Consider the following 16762-nt stretch of genomic DNA (forward strand, 5'->3'; position numbering starts at 1 on the left):
TTAAAAGAAAACCACCAAACCTGTTCTGTGCTCAATTCACCTTTCTGCATCATCTGCAGTAAAGTGCAGGCACGCTTTCTATAGTTTTGGCGCTGGACGGCTTGGGTGGCTCTGAAACTGCAAAAGGTACATTCTTCCTGAGTCCACTTTCTCTGTTCCCCTTTTTAATGCATGTGTAACATTTAAAAGGAAATAGATGCTTTTCCTAAGTTTGTGGGTAAAACTGTTTACACACTCCTAAACTATTTTGATATGAATATTTTTGTGTGACCAGCTCATCTTTAAAATGCCAGCAAGCACTCCTCAAAAGATGCTCATGAAATACTTTCCTCCTGGCTTAGGAAGGAAAGGGCAAGTAGGGAGCTGAAAAGCTTTGTTGTTCATAATTTCTACTATCCTAAGTAAATCTATAACATGGATACAGCAGATTTATGGGAGAACCTTTTTATAACAATTGGGCAATAGCATGTCAGATTAAAAGCCATGCAGACAGATGTAAAACAAAATGAGCAACCTGAGGGGCAAGGAGGATATTGGATTAGTGGGCCCCCAGATTTGCTGTTCACACTCGGGAAAGGTGGGCAATTCTCTGCAAGCATCAGCTCAAAATTCACCAGCAGTCCAAGACAGTATTAGATGCTATTAGGAAAAGCATTACAACACAACAGAAAACAGGATTGTGATAATGGACTCATGGAATGCTTCCACCTTATGTATGCGTGTAGGTGTCTCATCTTGAAAGGGTTTAACAGAGCTAGAAAAGTTACTGAGAAAGATAAGGCTCAGTAGTGGCATGAAACCACCTCTGTGTAAACGCATTATACTTTCTCAGCTTTTTGAACCCGAAGAAAAGAGAAGAATGAGGCAAAATGAGCAAATCTTACTCATCATGAACACTGTGGAGAAGACGAATAGAGCGTATTTGTTTATGGTTTCTCCAAAGATAAAAGGAAGGAGATTTCCTGAATTTCCTGTACCAGTTTTATTTCTCTTTAAGAATGTGCTTAAAAAACAAGAGCTGGGAAACCCTGATTTCAAAATGGAGAGGGAACAAACAGCAACTTTGGTTAGTGATGATGTCTTGGAAAAAATTGTCAAGATGTACATACAGCTTATTGTAGATACAGGGAAGCAAATGAAAACCATTAAACTTCAGGACTGTAAAGTTAGTAGATTTTGCTACATTTCTCTTTATTTTGGCAGAAAGGTTGAATGTGCATGAACGTCTGTGTGTGTCCAGGAGCGTATTAGGTCCCTCTACTTGAAAGCAGAGGAATTAGTGTGAATCTGCTGGAGTTTGGGGTATGTTTTGGGTGTTGTTAGTTGATGTTTGCAGGCTGTAGTCGGCCACAGTGTAGAAAACAGAAGGTGCAAGAGTCACTGCTAGTCCTATTTGAGGTTCAGAGCTGGTGAAATGAGATGTTTTGGATGTGAAAGAAAATGACTTCCATTATGAAGTGCGTAAAAAGCCAGTGAAGTCTGACAGTCTCTATTTCTAAGGAGCAAGGTGAGCAGGGGAGGAAAACTGTTGCAATAGTACTGCAAGGCACACCGTTATCACTAAAAGAGTTTTCCAGAGAACAGCAAATCCTGACTGGATAGTGTGCTAATGTGATGACAAAACAAGAGTGTTGAAACATCCTGGGAAACTAATGTTTTCTAATCTTCCAGTTCTAGATGAGGTTGCAGTTCTTGGAGCCCTTCAGTAATGGTCTCATTCTTTAAAATGGGGGTTTTAAAATGTGTGTGTGTGTGTGTGTGTGTGTGTGCACTTGTTTGGTAGGGAGGGGTTCGGAGGGGAATGTCTCTGTTACTAGAAAGCAGCCCACCTGTCTAGAGCTCCATCCCTGAAACAAACGTACTTAAGAGGTAATATGGGGCTTCAGCGCTATATGGAACAACCGGGAAGCAGAAAAGAACCTGCTGCTGCGAGTTTTATGGCAGCAATAAGCAGAGCTCCAAAGTCAAGCAACGGAGAACATCTGAGCAGAGAGGTAGACGTGTCATGTGCTGCTTGAGGAATGAGGAGAAGAGTTTGTTCTTTCTGTAAGTGCTGGGGTGGGGGTACAGCCATCCAGACCAGTGGATTTGGCTTTTCAGGAGAGGGCGACATTCTGTATGAGCAAAGAACGGCAATGCAGCTGGCATCATGAATTCTTTCCTCTTCTGTTTAGTCAGATCTGTGAGCTAACCATGGCTGTACCAAATAAGAATGTCTCAAGACTTGCAGTAAAAATTGCCTTCTTTTGCAGATGGCTCAAAAAGAGAACTATAAGACCTTTCTTCTTCAGTTACTTAAATTTTAGTTATTTGCTCAAAGCCTGGTACTGAACTCCACCCTCCTGCAGGCTAAAACTTTCATTTCATCACCACGAAACCTGTAGCAAACTTCTGTAGCCTCTGGCGTACTTTGTCAAAACACAAGTGTAAGATGCAGGCTCTGCAGAGCTCGTCCCTAAGAGTAGTGTCTGCAGTCCCATCTGCGCTCATTTTTGGGGAAATGGGGACTTTACTGTGCCACCTCTAATTAGCCTGGGATGTAGCAGCAGAAATTGCAGAACAAAGAGTCATAATGGTCACTTTGCCCAAGTTGTGATGCTTGGAAGTGTGTCACGTCCAGTATTGTGAAAGGAAGGTGGGTCCTGCAGGGGGAGGGGCTAAAGGGAGAAAGCAGCAGATTCAATCAGAAGCAGAGACATAATTTATTATAATAAACCAGGTAACTAACCATAGTATCTGAGACATTAAAGGCTTTTTCTTCACATGTTCATGAGGAGCCCCTCTGGTAAGAAAGAAAGAGGCTGAGAGGAGAAAACTAGCAGCCACATCTCTGTACTAAGGAGAGAAAGATGTCACGTACACCATGTTTGAGGAACTGCAGTTCTTCATGTTTGTTTTAGCTAAGTAGTCTTTTTTGGTTTTTTTTTCCTTATCCTTCAGACTTACCGCTTCAGGAAGCCTTGCATGTCCGGTTCACAAACTGGTCGTATCAGCAGTTTCAGCTTGGGTTTTCAGCTTGTTCCAGGGTGTGTTCCCCAAAATTCAGCTTCTGCTAAAGTCTTTTGTGTAGAAGTAGTTTGTTGGGACAAGCTTCTATCACCAGTCATGGCCAGGGTGTGTAAAGGATTAGTTTTATATCCTCTCTCTGAAAATAAACCTATTCACTCTGCAAGTAGCATCACTTGAATTTTAACAAGTGCAGTTTTGTTCATTTGCTTTTAGGCAGGACTCAGACATAGCTAATGGCTTCTTGGTGGCAAATGGGGTACAGACAGTATGAACAGGTACCACTGGAAGCTTCAACAAAATAGCCAAGAAGAAAAGGCAGCAAAAATCAAGTTTCCACCGCATCAGCAAGGACATGCTCTGCAAGAATGGGTTGTGCTGTTGCCTCCATTGTCTTCCTCAGCAGGATGACAGCTGGAGATAGCTCTTAGCCTGGAACAACAGATTTATTTCACTAGGTCTTGCCACACGACATTCAGCTTTTTGCTCCAGGCTGTCCATACTTACCAGAGGCAAGTTTTACAACAGCAATAAGAGAGCTCAGCTGAAATCACATGCAGCAAGCCATCCAAGTGTGCACACATCTCCACCTGAGCACTGAAATGAGACCTGCACGGTTCTCATCAGTTTACTGACTTTGGGAAATGAAGATAGCCTCCAGTTTTCATTGCCCTGTGCAGAGAGGGAACAAGCCATCACTGACAAGTGGCAGCACTTCCAGAGAATGGTCTGAGCTCATCTGCAATGTAAACACTTCAGCTGAAGCAAACATGATGCTTGTAGCTGTGGCAAAACTGCAGCAATTACTTTTCCCTCCCAGCTCCAACCAAAACTGTCTCCTGTATTTTGGGTGCATCTGCCTCCTGCTCAAAGATGATACTCTTCTGGTGCAGTTGTTAAAACTATATGCTAAGGCACATCTGTTGAATAAATGCCAAATATCTGCTTTAATGAATGATTAAAAGCCTATAACAGAATTCACTATGTCAGTCTACTTGCTTTTATACATGTTTCTTATCTTCTACAATTCCTTCTCTTCTTGGTATTAATTATCAGACTCATATTAATCCTGCGCATAGCACCTATTGATAACTTTTGCATGTACCTTTAAAGGTACACCTACAGAGCATACCCAGAATGCCTCCTGGATTAAAGCTCCTCTGCCATTAGTCATGTTGCCCAGAGAAGCTGTGGCTGCCCCATCTCTGGGAGTGTTCAAGCCCAGGCTGGATGGGGCTTTGAGCAAGCTGGTCTAGTGAAAGGTGTCTCTGCTTGTGGCACAGGGTTGGAACTAGAGAAGGTTTAAGGTTCTTTCCAACCCAAAACCATACCATGATTCTATGAAGAATGATAAAAAAGACTACTCATCAGAAAAATCAGGAGACTGGTAAGAGGAGTGGATGGGGACATGGAATATGAAATGGAACTGTAAAGCTCCTTATAGTCTTTGTCTATCCTCTACCCTTCACCTAATCAGCAGTGAAATGGACTCGTGATCCTTCAGAAAGAGGATCCTAGATGACAAAGGACAGAAGAAAGGGAAGTGTTCTTCACTTGCATTCTGTCCCAGGAGTGTGGGATCTCTCACAAAGCACAGGGAAAGGTTGACAGACCTGTGGTTCTGGGAGAATGGGAGAACCTGTGCAAATAGTGGTGTTCGTGATGGCTTTCGTCACCTGCAACGGTGAGTACATGCTTCAATGTGTAAGAACAAAAGTCAGAGCCCCAGCAAGGTAGGGATCTGAATTACAGTTTCTTAATTTTTAAAAATTATCAACTGTGGAAAGTCATTAGTTTCTTGTATAAAAACAGAGCCTGAGAATTCACAAGAGTCTCCTTTAGCATCAGATACAACAAGGTGCTTTTAAGAGTAGAGCAATGGGGTGGTATTGGGCAAAAGTGCAGCTCCCATGCTCCAAAACAAGAGCAAAACAGGATTGTTCAGGAGCCTTGGACAGGACCGGATTTGGTGTATGAGAATCCAAAGCAGTCTTTTGAAAGCTGGAATGTGTATTTTCCTATAATTTAATAATGCATTATGATTGTTCTGCTAGCATGGTCCTGCGAAGAAGAGCTGTGATTGTGATACTAGGTGTGGGCACACATGATTCCTCTCTGATAATCTCCTGATCTTCTGGCTCTTTAAGTGCATTAGACGAGGTGATACTGGAATCCTTGCTTTGGTTCATGTGCCCATGAGGCACATACGGCACTGGCACCAGCAGAGGATGGTTTTGGGAAACAGGAGAAAGGTGCTTTAACAAGAAGCACGGAATTGCTCCTGACCTTTAGAAAAACAGGTTGAAGTATGTTCCTTATTTTGTCATAAAAAATCAGCTGTGATCTGCCTCTCAAGTGACTTACTGTGAGCTAATGCATCTGAACATAACCAGTACCTTTCTGGGGAGGAGGGGAAAGGGGGAGCAGGACAAGAGGGTATGGGTAGAGGTGAGCCAAGCCCAGCTAAATTCAGGTACTTTGCTACTTACAAGGGGCAATTCCCAGAAGAGCTGTGGTCTCAGTGGGCAGAGAGCTGGAATGGTTGGGAGAATGAGCCAAAACTTACCACCCTCTTTTCCTGTGTCCACTTAAGTGCTTGACAGGGTGCTTGTTTGGGTGAAGCAGATCTGAGCCAAGAAATCTAGGTCAGATCTGAAGTTCTCTAAGGCTAAAGCAAAAAGGGCGGTTTTGGTCCCCCATTCCTGTTCCAGGTCCAGTACTTCAGAGGAGATCCCTAAAGGCTCCTGCTGGCATATTTCTATGTACACTGGTGCTGGCAGGCTGAGAAGGAAGATGCTCAATTGTTCCAGAAAATGGGACAGAATATGATTTCAGGGTTGTTTTTTTTTTTTTTGTTGTTGTTTTTTTTTCCCCCATTATCATGCATTACAGAGAATATGAATCTCTCTGGTCAGTCTTCTAACTTCTAACACAGCCCTTTAGTTTTTTTCTGGTCCAGCTGTATTTCCCTCTTTTGTGAGACTTGACATTGTTTGTCTGGAAGAGCACACCCCAGTTTAAGAAGAGTCACTGGGAGGATTTACATTTAAAGGTGTTGTCTCAGGGATTTATATTTTGCTGAGTTTCTCCCATTCCTTCCAATCAGCTTTCTTTTGGAGTCATCCCTGCTAATGTTGAAACTGGTCAGATACAGAGCGCAGCTGCTCCACATGGAATCAGTGGATGCTGGCAGCTATTTCATGGCACATAGCAATGCAAACAGCACCGGAGAGATGTTTAAACAGAATTGTGTCCAGATGAATGCACTGAATAGCAAACATACTTGAACTTGAGTGCCTCAAGTGCCTTGAAGGTACTTTTGAGCAGCTTTCTCACCAGCTTACACCCTTCTTAGTTTTTCTTGATGGAAGTTTGTGAAAAGAGGAAGAAGAGAAATGGAAGATCTTTAAAAACTGGTACATCAAGGAATTGCCTTTGTCTGGAATGTGAGATTTGAAGAACAGAGCTGTGCCTGCCCTCTCTAAGTCATCTGGTAAAGGAATACCAAAGTTCCTTGTCAGAAACAAGGTGCCAGCATGCTCAGCCTCAGCAATTCCCTTGCCTGTCCCCATGGACGCAGACCCACAGATCTTGTCTTCCTCCAGTTGGCAGCTTCTGTCAGCTCTGGCACAGGCTGTTGCACAGAGAAGTGCTTCTCCTTGCACAGCTATACTGCTGGGTCCTGTGAGCACCAGGGAAGTTGTATAAAAAATAGTGCTGTTAAAGAATGCAAAGATGTTGCATTCATTGTTAACTGCAGTAAAGCAATGAAGTTGCTTTGTTCATCCTTTCTCCCACATAGAAGGTAGAATTCAGCATCGAAAGTGGTGGTGTCAGATCATCCCATGTCAGTGGGGGAAAGTTCTTGCTCTTTGATTCATCCTGTGCAAGTGTAAGCAGAAAGTCAAGCAGCAGAGGCAAGGTGTAAAGGCTGAAGCTAGAGAGCAGGAATAAGAGATGCCCCTTAAGGTCTTGTGAAGACTGTAGCTGTGATGCTGCCATCAGGGGCTGGATTTGTGCTTCTCAGAATTGCTTCTCAGAATTATTCCGAGAAGGAACTGAGAATGGGCAAGCATCCAGAGGGAAACAATAAAAATAGCCATGAGGTCAAAGCAACTGTTCACTTCCCTATGCTCAGTGAAGCTGGGACAGGCTCTGGTTTGGCTGGCTGTGGTCTACAGCCATGACCTCATGCTGGGTTCCACCGCCTGGTGATTCCTACCTAATTCGAAGGATGTTCTCTTCTGCTGCATTCTTACTCCTTCCCTTCAACTCTTGTTGCCTGCAGCCCTCCTGGATCTGACTGGTGTTCACCAGGTCCAGGGCACATGGATGGGATCTGTCACTTTACCATGTACCTACATGCCCTCAGATGGTTTCACACAGCAAACGCTCATCTGGAGCATGGAGAGAGACCACAGCACCTCCACCATCTTTCGGAGGGACTATTCCGGTGACCACATCCTGCTGTCTCAGTTCCGAAACCGGGTCAGTGTCCCAAAGCACAGCCCAGGGAATGCCTCACTCTTAATTGAGAACCTTGAAATCCCTGATAGTGGACACTACACCTGTCAAGTCACCTGGAGGACCAAAAATAACAGTGTGATCACAAGGGAGGTGACCACTGCGGTTAAAGTTGTCAAAGGTAAGTCCAGCAGTAAAGCCCTGCGCTTGTGCAGCCAATATAATCCACAGAGCATGAAGGTGAAGCAGCAGCTGGTGGGAATAATCTTTCATGCCATCTGCTTTGTCTTCCAGTGGCAGCAACCAAGCCCATCATCAGGGCCGGCGAACTGGGGCTCACAGTACCCGCAGGAGCCAGGACCAGCCTGACCTGTGTGGCCAGTGGGTCCCCCCCCATCCGCTACCGCTGGTTCAGGGGCACCCCGGGAAGGAAAGCCCTGTTGCTGAGCGGGCAGGCTGAGCTGGTGTGGGACAGCCTGCAGCCCTCCGACACTGGGAAGTACTACTGTGAGGTGGAAAACAGGGCTGGGGCCGGGGCTGTGCAGCAGAGCGATGCTGTTGAGCTCACAGTGACAGGTGAGTGCCCACGATAGAGTTCCTCATCTTTGCTGCAGAAGACTGAGACAGGGAGTTTCCTCTTTCGCAGGAGGATCAGCTATGTAATGTTAAACATGAATTGTGTCCTCATTGCTTTCCCAGAGAGAAAACCACAGGTTGACACTCCTCCTGTTTCGGAGTGTGCCTGATTATGGCAGGGTTTACGACAATGTCCCCTGTGTTCTTTTGGGACAGGCGCCGTGCAGGATAGGAGTCTGGCTCCTACCCGTGGCATGTCTTGCTCTTACCTGACTTGCACTGCTAACAGAGAGCAGGGGACACGGCCGGTTGATTAGTCTCTCCCCCAGGGTCCCCAGTCACACAGCAGACCACCCCTGGGACGGGCCAACACACCACACCCCTGTTCACCCCTCGAGGCAATGGGCCCCAGCCAGTGACCACAGGTAAGTGACCTGGGCTGCAGGGGAAAGGCTGCTTTCACCCTGCCACTCTGTGAGTGACAGAGAAGGTGAGTGAGACAAATCCACTTGATGCTCCTTTTGGGCTGCAGATCCTCTTTGCAGGTGGGATAGAAATGATACTCCCTGTCACAGAATCATTAAGGTTGGAAGGGAGCTCTGGAGATCATCCAGTCCAACCCCCCTGCCAAGGCAGGGCCACCTAGACCAGGTTACACAGGAATGCATCCAGGTGGGTTTTGAATGTCTCCAGAGAGGGACTCCAGCAGTGTTAGCCACTGCTTTCCCCAGGTGTGGGTGCTCAGCTGCAGGTAGGTGGGTTGGAGCCCCCCAGGACAGCAGCTGAGCCAGAGCTAGAGGAGCCTAGGAAAAGCAGGAGGTTGCACAATGTCACCTGGGGCAAGAAACTTGATTTGGGGCTCCAGGAAGCCTTTGGGTGTAGCTGCCGGTGGTAACCCCCCTCACACCAGCCAGGGAATCACCATAAGAGAGATGAAGTGAGAAAGTCTTGTGGAAACCCAGATACAGGCTGATGCCAAAGCCTTCCCTGGCCGTGCTATAGCCAGCCACAAGCCTGGTACCTAGATCTACACCATGCTGGGCAGGTCTACCAGGTACCTCAGGGGTGATGGCTGGGGGGGGAACACACGTGTGCAGGATGATATATCAGGAATAAAAATCTGTCTTGTTGCTCTGAGAGCAGGTTCAATGGGTGTTTTGGGTGTTTTCATTCCACGCACTTCAAACATGTTAGCCTGAGAGAATCAACCGTGCTCATCGAAATGGGGCAGCAGTTACATCCACGCAGAGCTGCGCGGGTGACCCCACGGAGGCCACTGCCAGCCCTGCTGCTGCTTTCCCGAGCAAAGCCAGCTCCCCCCGCAGGGTCACAGCGCACTCCTCCCTCCTTACAGGTCTGACCGCAACGAAGCCGCGCTCCGAGGGGGGTTCGGAGGAGCCTCCCGTTGCCACGGGTGAGTGGAGTCCCGCGGTGGGAAACGCGAGAGGGCAGGCTGGAAACTGCGCGGCAAACACCGGGATTTCGCTCGTCGGGAGCCACCCACCCGTGGCGCTGCCGAGGGGCTTTTTCCGCCCGGAGGTCGCCGTGCGGTTCTGCCTGGAACGCGCTGCCCGCGCTAACGCTTGCTTTAGGGCACTTGCAGAGAGCGTTTCGCCGCGAGGCCCGGTTCCCCCGGCGTGGTCACAGCGCTCTCCTCCCCCGTCCGCAGGTCTCCCCGCGGCCCGGTACGCGCTGCCGGCCGCGCTGGCCGTGGCGCTGGGCGTAGCCGCGCTTGGAGCGCTCCTGACCGCGCCTCGGTGCCGGCGGCGGAATGCGGAGGGTGAGAGAGGAGGGCAGGGCGGGGGGCTCCGGGCCGGGCCGGGCGGCAGAGCTGCCCTGCACCGAGGGGACGGCAGGGCGGGACGGCGCGGCGCTTGCCACGGCTCCATCAGCATCCCCATCATCCCCAGCCCCAGTCGGTCCATGCTAGGAAGAGGCAGGGTGGAAGGCTTATTCCCGAAGATGGGAATGCATGGAAGTGGGTGGGGGTTTTGTCTGGTTTGGGGTTGTTCGGCTGGATTTTATTTTTGCTGTGACACCTGTAAAACCTGTTGATGCGCGGCTTCGGTTCTTCTTCTTTTTTTTCCAGAACTTCTCTATGAAGTTGCTTTGTGAGTACTGGACATCAAGAAGATTTTGGGGCATCACACTGATGTCTGTTTTCAGAAAGCCTCTTTCTTTGCTCAGTGAAAAGCCAGACAGTTCTTTGACTCGCAGGGGGAGGATCTGAATGCCTTGACAGTCAGTTTAGCATGAGGACATAGACATCTTAGGGCAGGAGGCAGCAAGAGTCTGTTCTTTATTATGTTAGAAGGAGAGAAAGATATTCTGGGTCCGTCACTATGCCTTGCAGGTGCCATGGGAAAACTATTCTCTGCAGTAAATTCCCACCATCATTCCACAAAGCAATGGACAGGAATTCTCAGCTCTTCCTTTGAGATAAGTTCCTTTTTCTATAGATGCCTTTCTCTTTAAGAAGCATGACCCAGTGCTTACCCAAGTACTATTTTGTGCAATTCCTATTCACTTACAATTGCACAAATGTATTTTCTGCCCCGTCTTAATGTCAGTGTTTAATCCCTTCATACTACTTTCCTTTTTAGAAACATACCTTAGCTATCTGTTAGCTTCCCACATTGCTACTTTTCCTAGTTACTACTGGTAGTTATGTTCTAAAGGCTAGACTATCTAATGGGAACTATATTGTGCATAATATGATAATGCCATGAGAGTTTATGTTCCCAGTGTTAACTGTTTATTGCTTCTTCTTGTGTGTGTAATTCTTTCAATGTTACTTTCTAGTGTCTTCCAGAGCCTCATTCGATCAATATAAACTTTGGTGTTCCACAGATCATGTGGTGGATACTGTCTTGGACTAAGATGTAAATCAAATGATTTCTCATCTAGTCAGCCCCCTCAGTAATGTCTCCCTGTTGTTTCAGCCACAGCACTGCAGATGTCACCAGACTGGAGACTGATGGGGAAGTCCCTGTTAAGTGCCCACAAAAAGATACAAATTCTAAGACTGAAACATCCAATGACATTTTCACTGTGAAAGACAGCAGCCTTGACAGCATCCACGTGAGGAAAAATCCTGAGTATGAGAACCTTATGAATGCAATGGAATTGGAATATGAAACAGAAAGAATTTAGCAGAGTACCATCTTTTGCATATGAGTAATTGTGCAGGCTGCAGATATTGAATGGTAAACTTCACCAAAGGAAACTCATCTTCCTGTCTACCTCCTGCTCTGACAAATATACCAGCCTCACTTTAACCTAGCTCACTAACTTCCTTTAACTCAGGGGAACCTTCTTGGGCTTTGGCAAATGAGGCCTGCCCATTGGTGCAGAAACCCTCCACCAAGTGGTTATCTACCTAGTTCTGTAGAGCAAATAATTTCTCAGCAGCCTGAAGGTCCAAGGTGAGGAAGACTGGATCTGAAGGAGTGGAAACACAAATGTCTTTAATCTGGTGTAGCTGAGTGCGACACTGCCAATAACACTGGCAAGGTGTACTCTCAAGGGCATATTCCTTTGTTTGTACATCCTGGAATGTGAGGAGCCATGGACTGTGCTGGAAATTGTTGTCCTCTAGCTTTTACAGCTCAACAAATATTGGTTGTACATCCTCTTTGTCCTTATGTCTTTTTTGTTAGAGCATGGCAAACAGACCTCATAGCGCGGGCTGATGTTCTAGGAATGTAATTTTCCCTATCAAAACAGAGCTCATTGCTTAGACGAAGAGGGAATGGCCCTGTAAGCGATGAGCTGCCTACCTGCCACCCTCTTTCTTTTTTTCCTGGAAAAGCAGAATTTTTCTTGAAGGAAATGCTAGCATTTTATTTTTACAATGTGGGGCCAGAGGCATAATAAAATAGAGAGAAATTTGAGGCATTTTGAACGATGATTGAGCAAGGGACCTCCCTGGACACAACAGAGTGACAGTGATTCACCCTGTGGGACACGAGTCAGTGTGATTACAACAGAGATAGTCATACTGGCCTATGTTATGGGGATGCTGTAAGTGCTCGTGTTTCTAAAATGCCTTGAAAAGTGCTTTATTAGCATAATGTATTTTCTTTCCAAGGACAAATACAAAAGGCTTCAAAAGATTTTTTTTTTTTTTTTTGCATATGGGTTCTGACTTCCTTGGTTTTTCACCACCCACTGCCATCACTTTTCTGTTGCTTGCAAATTTATGTTTTTCTTCTAATCTAATTCTGCAGAACAGGCAGGGGTACAGTCATGGTCACAGTTTGACCAAGGTGGTTCCTGAGCTACAGGGCTCATTTTTTTTTTGCAATTCCTATTTACACAAATGTGTCTTCTGCTCTGTCCTAATGTCAATGTTTAATCCCTTCATACTACTTTCCTGTTTAGAGACATACCTTAGCTATCTGTTAGCTTCCCACATTGCTACTTTTCCTAGTTACTACTGGTAGTTATGTTCTAAAGGCTAGACTATATAATGGGAACTATACTGTGCATAATATGATAATGCCATGAGAGTTTATATTCCCAATGTTAACTGTTTATTGCTTCTTCTTGTGTGTGTAATTCTTTCAATGTTACTTTCTGGGGTCTTCCAGAGCCTCCCAGGGTGCCCCTGTGGTCTGCTTTTCCTGTCTGCCAGACAGCATCCTGCTTGCCTACAGGCTTGGTGGGCAGATCAGGGACATGGAGAGGGGATGCCACTTGGCTTTAGCAAAGCAAATCTGTGGGAAGAGTTACTGGCTTTTATTAAACCAGTTAGTGTAGCCAGGGGAGCATGGCGAAGCAGATGAGCTCTGGGCCAAGTAAGCCCTCCTTGTTGGCACTTAGACCCACAAAGCTTCAGTCTGCTGCCATGGATCTTCCCTTCCCAAGTTGGAAGCTTAATACCAGGGTCACATAGCTTTTTATGGCCTAAGCATGAGAAGGAGGAGCCTCACAGTGACACTTCTTCAGGACAATGAAGGTAAGATCAGTGAGAAAAGCCTCCTGTCTGTATTATGAAGGCTTTAAAACAAAGTAAGGAGCACACAGAGATGGCTGTGCTGCAGCGTCAGGCTGCTGTGCTTCCCAGGGGACCTGTCTGTCTTTACAGGGACTGTGCCAATGCCCCACTCTAAACACTGATCTCAGCTTGTATATTGGTGGCCAGAACTGGCCAGCTCCCCCTGTCCCACCTGGAGAGGAGAGCTATACCCTGACCAAAGGCAAGCAGTGCAGGAAGCATTCCAAATGTGTGTGAGGGTGTTCCACACTTTGCACGTGGGGTGAGGTAATTCACTTGCTGTAGCTGGCACAAGCATTCCCAGAAGCCAGCCTAGGAGACATCAGGCTGGAGCAGCAGCTTCTAGTGTCAGCAGTATCTGGGGGGTGCAGAACAAAAGAAATCAGGGGAAGGTGTGGCTGTGCTTGTACTCACACAGGGCAGTGTGGTGCGAGGTTGATGCTGTGTGGGAAGGGAACTGAAAACTTAGCTTCCCCATCCTCACCTCTGCAGATCCAAGCCCAAAACACAAGACACGGCACTCCCTTTTCCTCTCTCCACCCTCCGCTAAGTGCCATCTTTGTTCATTTTCAGTTATCCTAATGTTTTATGCACTTTTGTTCATTTATTGTAATTTTAAGCTCCCAGCTCCCTCACTAACTATGTAACACCATGATTTTTCCAACTTCTGATTCCTCCCAGTGCTGATCTGCTCTGAGGAGGTCAGGGAAGCTTTCTCAGGAGACCAGAATGCTGCAGAGGAAGAAAGCAATAGGAGTTAAGAAAGGGGCAGCAGATGCTCCAGCTGGAGCAGACTCTATGCACTTCATGTTGCCACTGTCTCTAGTTTGGGCAGCAAAACAGCTTTGGTCATAAATAGAACAGTGAAAACACAGAAAGTCTCCTGCCAGTACCAGGGTTGTTGTTTCTCCCTGTGCAGCATGTGTGTGGGGTTTTATTATATTTTTGGCATGTTTGGTTGTAAAAGCCATTGGAAACAGAATATTTTTCTTCTGAAAGTCACAGAGGGCTTTGCTGTATTGAGTCACCATCAGACAAGAGAACTTCTCCTTTCCTTGCTCTGGTCACTCAAGTGCTGGGCGCCAGTTTTCCAGAAAGGAAACCTCAGCTTCCACTCTGAAACTACAATGCCTCCAAAAACTGCACTATTTCTAGTGGCCAACAAAATGTCATGAGACTTGCAGCTCCCCATGCTTCAGAGCAGCTGAGGTGCACGTACAACAAAAGGGACCTGTTGGCTTTTACACTTTCAGGTTTGCCCCTGCCTTCAGAGCCCTTCTGAACCTGCTGTTCTCAGAGTGAGAAAGGGAGAGGAAGTCTCAGATAAAGTTGTCCCACCATAATTGGTATTTGTTAGTATAAAAGCGGAAGGGATTAACGTTTCTCTCCTTCCCCCCAGCCATCCAGAAAGAGCTAGGGCTGGGGGAGTCATCTAAAGAGCAAAGGGACAAAGTCTACTGAAAGCAAAACTGGAAATGCACAAGAAAATGATGAAGAGCATAAATGAACACTTGGCTAGCTGTGGTGCAGAAGAGTTTAGGTCTGTTGAAAGCTTGAGGGCTGTGATGACTGAAAGGGTTGGAGTTGATACAGTTGCCTGATAGGATTCACCAGGACAAAACAAACCCTGAAATCATAGACTTCGTTCTCCTTTGAAGCTGGCCTCAATGATAAAGATCAGGGTGATGTCTGTGAGTCACGAGTAGGTGCCTGAAAGAGACCACGGGAAGGTGAGTCATACCAAGTAGGACCATGTTTGTCCAGAAGTGCACAATAAGCCCTACTGACAGGACCTATTCAAAAAGCAGAACACAATTTGCTTAGGCAATGATATGCATTCATTGGTCCCAGCTTTGCCCAAACTCCAACTTCTTCAAAATATTTTGTTAGAAATAGTTGCAACAAAAAGCCCCAAAGCTTAACATTAAAATTTGCCAATATTCTCAAATATTGCAGAATTAGCTGATGGTACTGTCCCAAAACAAGTCTGTAGGGTCTTGGGGTTTTCTTAGTTCCCAAGTTTTCGATGTTGAATGCTTTCAGAGAGTTTGATTTGTCAAACTGGGCTGGGCCTTCCCACGCTATATCATTCCTTCCACCCTGAGACAACTCTAGCTGGACATCTGATTTGCTGCAAGTCAGTTACTAAAAATGTTTACCAATCATTAGATCTTCAAGAGGGAATTACTTTAACTAAACAGAAGAAATGGAAAAAAAAAAGCAATAGGCAATCTTGCTACAAGTGCTGTTTAGGAATTACAATTCAAAAACAAGGAATCTTCTGCAAACATCAATGCTTCGAGAAGTGATGGATTGCATGGTCTAACTTAAAAAGAGATTGCACAAACATGCTTTTCACTGGCTAATGGGATAAAAGGAAGTTAACCAGCAGCCTCATTAGTTTGAACTCCAATTGCAAATAAAATAAGATTCCTTCATGTCCAAATAAAAGATTCTGTATCATGGATAACCCTGCCCTTACCCACGATGTTGCGATTAGAGTTGCCAGAATCCTTGTTAACTGAGCAGGACTGTAAATGAGCAGCTGGCTAGTTAATGCTGTGGAAGAGAACAGCACTGGTTTTGGCTGCGAAGAAGGAGCCAGGGCCCAATTCTCTGCCTTCGCAGTGTGGAGGAACTGTACCAGCACCACTTCTGTTGGTGGTACAGATTTGCTGTTAAGAAGGAGTATCCCAATAGGCACTTCTGAAACTGGGGTAGAAGGGAAACCTGACAGCTCAGGATCAGAGTCAAGCATTCAGTAACGATGGGATGGGTTGTTCAGTACCTTGCTGGGTACCTGGAGCCAGTCACCTTGGTGTGCCGCTGTGTTGCTCAGCAAATGCCTCACTTGGGGTATTTGACAAACTGACACTCTGCACACTGAGTGTCAAACTCAGCTTGTCAAATACACGCAGTGCTGCACTGCACTCGGTGGGTGTTGCAGAGGTCTTCTCTGGGTGCCATCCTTGGCAAAAGAAGAGGGAAAAGAAGGGCTGAAACTGCTGTTAGCTTCAGAGAATTTTTCCAGTTAGCAAAAAACACCATTATCCCTCCTGTATTTCCCCCTCTAACATTTTCCTTTGTGTGAGAGAGAACTACACAAATAGACGCTGCCTTCTGCTGAGGAAAACATCCACTATATTAATGCAAAGGCTGAAGCACTGTGGAGCTGAAAACAATACTGAGAGTTCCAGAGTAACCTTCTCCCTTAGCTATATGGCTATACTGGTAGCTTGAAATATTGACAAAATACCCATGGCAAACACTCAGCCATGCCTTTTGGGTACAACGTTCTGAAGACCAATGTCTCTCTAGACACACAAAGTCTAGACAAAGACCCAGAAAACATACTGAGGGGGAACAATTTTGCATTGGCCAGAGATAAGGGCATGATAATTTAACAGACTTTTCACAGCTTCTATTTTTAACCTCCTAAATTTAAACAAGTTGTTCAGGCTTACCACTTTTCATTCCTTCTTTTGGGATCCCTGTGGTAATTTTGCATTTAAGCAGTCACACACGCCTGAGTGTCCTTGTATTGTAAGGTATGTCAGCTAAATGCCTAATTCTAGATATGTGAATATTTCTGTTGTAACACAGATCCCAAAGAACATGGGAAGGAGCCTCTGTATCTGACACAGGTTAGTGGCTCCCTGTATGTCGAAGCCAAAATTTCTATTGGCAGGAACAGGCTCAGGGGTTTACCTCTTACTG

The 16762-nt window shown here is 46.1% G+C and overlaps 1 protein-coding gene across 3 annotated transcripts; it reads left to right on the forward strand.

Moving 5' to 3' along the window:
- Positions 1-4511: 4511 nt before the first annotated feature.
- On the forward strand, positions 4512-11679 carry LOC130596843 (V-set and immunoglobulin domain-containing protein 4-like). 3 transcript variants are annotated; one of them, XM_057404840.1, is made up of 7 exons: positions 4536-4690; positions 7295-7651; positions 7765-8046; positions 9401-9460; positions 9716-9826; positions 10136-10157; positions 10989-11679. In XM_057404840.1, the coding sequence occupies exons 1-7, from the start codon at positions 4636-4638 to the stop codon at positions 11197-11199; spliced, it is 1098 nt and encodes a 365-aa protein (XP_057260823.1). In that variant the 5' UTR covers positions 4536-4635; the 3' UTR covers positions 11200-11679. The 3 variants fall into 3 exon arrangements, with proteins under 3 accessions (XP_057260826.1, XP_057260824.1, XP_057260823.1); XM_057404843.1 differs by lacking the exon at positions 10136-10157 and having other exon boundaries at positions 4512-4690; positions 10989-11324; XM_057404841.1 differs by lacking the exon at positions 9716-9826 and having other exon boundaries at positions 4514-4690.
- The last annotated feature ends 5083 nt before the right edge of the window (positions 11680-16762 follow it).

Source organism: Pezoporus wallicus, unplaced genomic scaffold (assembly GCF_028554395.1).
Source record: "Pezoporus wallicus isolate ANWC-B61680 ecotype Strahan unplaced genomic scaffold, APGP_CSIRO_Pwel_v1 contig_5104, whole genome shotgun sequence".
Lineage (NCBI taxonomy): Eukaryota > Metazoa > Chordata > Aves > Psittaciformes > Psittacidae > Pezoporus > Pezoporus wallicus.